The following is a 7,277-nucleotide window of genomic DNA, read 5'->3' on the forward strand; positions in this document are numbered from 1 at the left end:
CTGACCTTAATTGGAAAAAATTATATTTGTTTGAACATTACTGCATGGCTTGATGTGATTTTGTTTAGGCAATTTCATTTATCTTTTTAATATTCTCATTAGGTATAGAAAGGCAGGTAGTATTATTTACGTCAGGAGAACTGAGTGACATGCCTAGAATACAGGATGTTCAACCTTTGGAAGATTTTGCTTCTGATCTTTGTATCCTCCTGAATAAATTAATTAATTCTAGAATGACATATAGGCATTTTCTTAAAACAAACACATAAAGAAAGCAAGGAAAATAAGAAAACTATCAAATCCTATAGTACTGCACCACAGGGAGAACAATAATCATCTTTTATAAGAATCTTTTCCTTAGTATTGAAGAGCGGAGTGAATAAACAGATGTAATTCCCCCTGATTTATTATATCATTTGTTCTACATGTAATTGAAGGCCCAGAACATACATTGCATTGAACCAGGCACAACAAAGAATATAAAAGAAATTTTCACTGCAGTTGAGGAAATACAACACACATGAACAAATAAGAGCAAAGTAAGATTAAGTGTGAATCGAACAGTACTAGCATCCAGACTAAATAAAGATGAACTGGTCAGGGAAGACTTCATCAAGAAGGCAACCTTTGAGCAAGATTACGATATGTAGGTCAGACTTCAAGAGGCAAGAAAGAAGAAACTGAGGATAGTATAAATAGGCATAAGGTGAAGACACAGGGAGGCAAAAGTACACACACTGAATTAAAGAGCCAGTCTTCATCAGCCTTGCAGAGTAGCTGCCTCCTGTTGGACAGTAGTGAGAGGCAGTCAGAAAAACATGCCATTGAGTAATTTTGAGCTGGGGATTCATAACATGGTGGCAATGGTATTTTATGCAGAAAAATTCAATGGCGGTGTGTAGGCTAATTTGGAGAAGAGGGAGAGGTTGGTTGAAAGGAAATAAAGTAGAACATAATTATAAAATCCAGGCTTTGAATGTTCAGGGCCCAAACAGATGATGGCAATAAAGAAAGAATTACTGGTAGTAGCAACATGAAGGGAGTTTGTAAAACTGATTGAATGTGGGCAACCAAGAAAGTGAACCATCAATACTCAACAAATCCAGAAGTCAGGGGTGGTTTTAGTAGTTTTGTAATCCAGTGTTTTATCTTTCCTTTCTTCACTTCAGTGTAAGTAACATCTAGTTTCCACATGGCTATAGTCTTCAAAACCATCTTCTTCGTGAGAACACAGTACATTCCTAAACGGTAGCTTCTCAGACACAAAGTACTAAAAACCCATCCAAAGATTTATCTCCAGCTGATGCTGAATACTGAATTAGGAATCAGGAGGTCCAAGTTACAGTTAATACTTGACAAGGGGTTCATTCTAGTGGCTGGGGTTGGATAGAACAGCCTTTGGATTAGCCTTTCCTAAAATGTGTTCCGCAGAATATGAATTCCAGAATATGCTTTTCAGATGGAAAAAAGTACAATTAAACTTGTACACAAACATCAAAAGCTGTATTTCCTTCTTAGAGATCACAGAGCCTTATTGGCATAGGAAAAGTCTTCCCTTTTGGCACACGGTACTTAGAACTAAGAAAGTCTAAAGGAGCTCCTAGCTAAACAATAATCTATGATGATGGAGTAAGGAGAGTGATCTAAACCAAAGCAGTGAAACAAGAAGTATAAGGCAAAGGAATAAAACAAAGCAAAAAAATAATAATAATTAGATAATTAAAAGTAAGGGATAGCCAATTGAGACTGCAATGAGATACAGGAACTTAATGTGAAGAGAGGGGTCAAAAAAGGCAGCCTATAATAAAATCTCAATACAGATCTCTCTACGTTGACAGTGACCGCCAGTGGGCCCTTTTCTCCTCTTAGTATTGTGGTCATCTGACCCTGCTGAAGAGAAAGATAGCTGTATCTGCACTGTCACTTAGTCAAAATTTCAGATTTTGAATGGGTGTTCACATTCTCCTTGGAAATTGTAACTCCAGGAAGAAAAAAGCAAGATCAAAGTGTCCTTGCTATATTCATTGACTGCCTCCAACTGAAACTGAGTTTCTAGGGTAAGTCAGAAATCAAAATTCCTTTGACTGTGGTCAGAACGAAACCTCCCTGAGTTCTTGCCAAATATTGAAAGCCTAAAAGAACACATTTTCTTACTTAGAAAATAAGTGCACAGAGAGTAAGTCCTCCAGCCACTGGGAGGAGGAGGAGATTATTCTTTTTTTTTCATATGAAATTTATTGCCAAATTGGTTTCCATACAACACCCAGTGTTCATCCCAGATTGTTCTTAAGTAAGTAGGAGTCTTACAGAGTTATAAAGATCTTTCTATCAATTGTGAAAATAATTCTCATACCTATTGATTAATTTGGTCGTCATGAATGCCCTCTGGTGTTTTTTTTTTTTCCCTAGTGTTTTACAGATGACAACAGCAACAGCCATCACCACCACCACCTGAGAGGCATTATGCTAGGTGTTTTATATTCATTATCTCATGTAGTCCTCACAGCAACTCTTTGAAAAAGGCCCACATTGCAGTTTCCATGACGTGGCCAAGAGGCCATGTGATAGAGCAAAAAAAAAGTGTCACAGCCTGTGTTTGAACTCCAGTCTCTCGGATTCTAAAGGCTATACTATACCATCCCTGACTTGTCAAAACAGCAAAAGACCCTCCTATGAATATTACCTGGGGTGCCTGTCTGGATCAATTGGTTAAGCATCATAATCTCATGGTTGTGGGATTGAGCCCCAAGTCGGGCCCCGTAGCATGAAGCCTGCTTGGGATTCTCTCTGTCTCTTTCTCTCTGCCCCTCCCTGGCTCATACTCTCTCTCTCTCTCAAAATAAATAAATAAACGTTAAAAAAAGAATGTTATCTTAGAATTCCCTCCATTCCTGACCCAGCTTACCTAGTTTAGTACTTTCCTCATGGCACCATGTTGTTTCAAACTGCCTCAACTCTACTTAAGCCAGTAAGATTTAGCCACTTTCAGCTATAGTTTAAATCAGAGGTGGGAAATCTATAGCCTGTGGACCATACTTGGCCTATCTGTTTTTCTGTGGCTCATGAGCAAAGACTATTTTTCATCCTTTACATGATAAAAAAAAAATCAAAAGAAGAATGATACTTTGTGACATGTGACCATTATATGAAATTCAAATTTCAGTGGCAAAAAACAAAGCTTTGTTGGAACACAGCCATGCTTATTCATTTACATTTTGTCTGTGTCAGCTTTCCCACAACTGTGACAGAGTGGAGAAGTTGGAGTAGAGAATTATGGCCCATACAGCCTAAAGTATTTATTATTGACTCTTAACAGAAAAACTGCTAACCTCCAGTCAAAATTCTAAAGGACATCTTTTGTTTGTTTGAAGAGGAACAAACAAAATGAGTCAGAGGCTTTTTTTTTTAATTTTTTTTCAACGTTTATTTATTTTTGGGACAGAGAGAGACAGAGCATGAACGGGCGAGGGGCAGAGAGAGAGGGAGACACAGAATCGGAAACAGGCTCCAGGTTCTGAGCCATCAGCCCAGAGCCTGACGCGGGGCTCGAACTCACGGACCGCCAGATCGTGACCTGGCTGAAGTCGGACGCTTAACCGACTGCGCCACCCAGGCACCCCATAGAGGCTTTTATTTTATACAACAGAGATAAGCTGTGGGAGCACGGGCTCAGGTTTGGATCCCAGCTCTAATATCCAAGAGCCGCAGGACTGAGCCTGTCGAAATTATCAGACTCTAGAGCTCTTTAGTTTGCTTCATCTGAAAAATGGAACAATAATACTAAACTTGCAGTTCTGTGCAATTTTAATGAAGTATTATGTGTAAAGCTTCAGGAAAATAGTAAGGGCCCTTTGGTAAATGGAATCTACCTGCCTGTTGGTGATGCTTTCCTACTCCTTTTGTGTTAACATTGACATGTGCTGATGGTTGGGAATTAGAAATCTCTGGTGATAGCTGGCAGATAGATAGAATGAAAGTGCTGCAAGGTGGATGCATTGCTAGGATAAACTGTACATGGTTAAGATGTAGCACCTGTTCTCCCCTGGGTGAATTTTACAGACAATGAAGCTGTGATGTATTGATGGATTAAACAGTTGCACTCAGTGAAGCCCAGCTATTCCATCCATCTCCACTTGATGTGACCATCATTAAAGTCAGTATCCAAATGTAGAAGACTGCAAGGTGAACTAGAAATACTTAGTTGAACAAGCTGTTTCATTTTCCCTCTGCCAATGTTCCAGATAAACCCAATCCAATCCTCTTAAAAAGCACAAATAAATAAAAATAATGGTTCTTTCATTATAACTCAGCATCTGAGTAGTTCATGTGGCATTTTATCTGCTCTTCTGTGATGAACAAACTAACCTCCAAAATATCCTCAAATAATTTTTTTATGTCTAGCAACCAAAGCAACATGTATCTTATTTTTCTGTATATACCTTGCCTGGAAGATTGTAAAGCTAAACTCTAAAATGGCCCAATTCATACCCTACTAATGAGTGTGCAGAGAAAAGAATCTTCTCAAGATTAGATATCTGGGAGAACTCTTTCAAAACTCTCAAGCAACTACACTCACTCCTGGGATGGGGGGAATGCCAATAAAGGGCATTCCCCTTCTTAGTTTTATGCAACTTTGTCCTCTAGTATATACACCTAAGGAAGGCGTTGACCAGGGCTACCTTTTGTCAAGAGTTACAAACACTCTTACCTACAGTCTCTTTCTCAGTTGCAAAGTACTCTTGGACAGACAAATTTTAGTCATTTATATCTTAGTATGAATTAATTTAAAAAATCATACGTCTGCTCCTTCCACACTATACACACATACTCCCTGAGGTTTGGGGTTTGGGAATGGATTTTTGTTTCTTTCCTCCCTCCTTCCTTTATTTTCTTTCTTCATGTTTTCTATGCATAATGAAAAAAAATCTGGTAAAGAGATGTAAGAAAGTAGATGGCCTAGTGCAGAAGGGAGTTTGATATGGAGGATTATTACTAAAATGAAACCTTGTTAGGGGTTGTATGCTCTAGTAACTGGTTGGCACTGCTTGGCCCACAGGGAAACATTGGAAGAAGTGGAGAGGCAGAAATGGATATATTTGTGAGGCAACTATGTCTTTTAGTCTTAATAACAACCCAACCAAACTGGTTGTAGTAAAACCACTTCAGAAGTGAGGAATCTGAGGTTCAGAAGGGGTTAAATAATTGTTCAAAGTTGCTTAGGGGCAAGTGACTTCTTTCAGGAGCTCAGGTGCATTGGGCTTCTCCTGTGTTTATAATGACTAGACTGTGCCTAGGCACATTCTTCCCCATAATCAGGAATAACTGTCTCATCTGAGACAGTGTACCCAAAACACAGAGCTGACGAGTTATTTACTTTGCTGCTGCAGCTGCCTCTGGATAGGAACTGAGGACTTAGGATGTCCAGGGAAAAAGTAGCAAGTGGAACCAACCAAGTGTACTACTAACCACTTGTCCCTGAGTGACAATGTGAAAGTCACTACCATGTTTGAGTATGGCTGTGGTAATTGTGAACTGAAAAGATGACCATACTCTGCAGTAAAATAAGAGTCTTCCTTAGCCTTATGGGACCAAGAGTGAAAGAGGCATCCAGAATAGCAGCTTCTATTTAAAATACATGGAATAAGGGGTGCCTGGGTGGCTAAGTTGGTTGAGCGTCCAACTTCAGCTCAGGTCATGATCTCATGATTCGTGAGTTTGAGCCCCGCATCGGGCTCTGTGCTGACAGCTCGGAGCCTGGAGCCTGCTTCAGATTCTGTCTCTCTCTGTCCCTCCTTCGCTCGCACTCTTACTCTCTCCCTCTCTCTCTCAAAAATAAATAAACATTAAAAAAAATTTTTTTAAAAATAAAATACATGGAATAAAAATACTGAGTGTATCTATAGTCTCTGAGCTGTAACTTCCCAGTTCTTTGGGGAAGTAGTAATCAATTGGACAGAATGAGGTTTGGGGGAAAGAGTAGTAGACTATGAGTCAAAAGGCCCATTTTCTAGTATTGGCTATGCTTTGGCTCCTTGTAAGAGATTGCACGAATCTTTTGTCTCTCCAGATCCCAGATTCCTCATTTGCAAAATGAAGAGATAAAGTGAACTGGTCTAAGATCTTGTCCAACTCTGAGAGTCTGTTGACTTCCTATTAAATAGTTTACTAAAATTCTCAAGTTGGGAATCACATTTTCCTAGCTGTTTGAAAGACGATGCTATATTTTTCATGCCCACTCTGCCTCCCCTGTTCTTTCTCCCTTTCTTCACACCCCTTCCCTTCTCCTCTAGTTCCCTGTTTCTCCAGGAAGCAGAACCTCTGTTGAGGAATTATTTGCTGGTGGCTCCAAAGTGACAGTGACTTGTGCCTTCTTGAATTCAGTGTCTTTAGGGAGACATGTTGTGTATTTCACTTAAATCAAAACTGTCTTTCTGCCTCTAATTCCAGGTCTTCAAAGTTTCTAGTTTTTCTTAGTTTTACTTTTCTGGTTACAAAACATAGTTTGGAACCCAAGAGCAAATGTGTTGAAAAGACAAACATTTTCCTTCTGCCTTTGAATTGAGCTTTCCATACTTCCTTCCTTGTCTGGCTGAGACAGGCTCTCACTAAGATCCTGGGAGAGCAGAGTTGTTAGGATGGGGGAGTTTGTTTTATTCAAGCCTTTGGTCAGTGCAGAAATAGTTCAGCCCAACCGTTATCAGCCTAAAGTGAAAATAATAATAGCACACAACACGCAAATGCCAGCCCCACCATTGTTCCCGCTGCCTCTGATACTCACAGTTCAACTGCGTTCCTGGGAAGGTCGGAGGGAATCTCCGTCACCTTGCTCTCTTGGCAGAGGAAAACCCTGTGCCAGCAGTGACAGATCCGATGATGACATCCTGAGCCTAAGCTCAGGAATGCCAGCAAGGAGACCAGGAGGAAGGTCATACTTATTCACCCATCCACCTGTTTTCTTCCTGCATCTGCAGAGAAAAATCTCCACAAATTTCAGAAGCTCCACACAGCGCTCTTATGAGAAGATAGCTGCCAGGGTCACGTGACTGACCAAAGGATTTTTTTTTTTTTTTTGGTCACTTTCAGACAAATAGCAAAATTCCTGTGTGCCTGTAGTGATTTCCGGGGCAAGATAAGCTACTCCCTTATTCTTCTCTATTGGATTTCTTCCACCCTAAGGCAAGGAAGAGAGTAAATAGAACCTTGATGCATGTCTGGAGTAGTTTATATTTATTAAACTGTAAAAGTGTCCCTGCTGATCACCATTCTCTTCTCAAGAG

The 7,277-nt window shown here is 39.9% G+C and overlaps 1 protein-coding gene across 1 annotated transcript in view; it reads right to left on the bottom strand.

Moving 5' to 3' along the window:
- Window positions 1-7,001, bottom strand: part of FSHR (follicle stimulating hormone receptor) — a 179,081-nt gene extending 172,080 nt beyond the window's left edge. Inside the window, 1 exon segment of the mRNA XM_047854444.1 lies at window positions 6,779-7,001. Within this exon segment, the coding sequence (XP_047710400.1) occupies window positions 6,779-6,930 (152 nt within the window). The 5' untranslated portion in view covers window positions 6,931-7,001.
- Window positions 7,002-7,277: the final 276 nt, after the last annotated feature.

The sequence above is a fragment of the Prionailurus viverrinus genome, chromosome A3, assembly GCF_022837055.1.
Source record: "Prionailurus viverrinus isolate Anna chromosome A3, UM_Priviv_1.0, whole genome shotgun sequence".
Taxonomy (NCBI): Eukaryota; Metazoa; Chordata; class Mammalia; order Carnivora; family Felidae; genus Prionailurus; species Prionailurus viverrinus.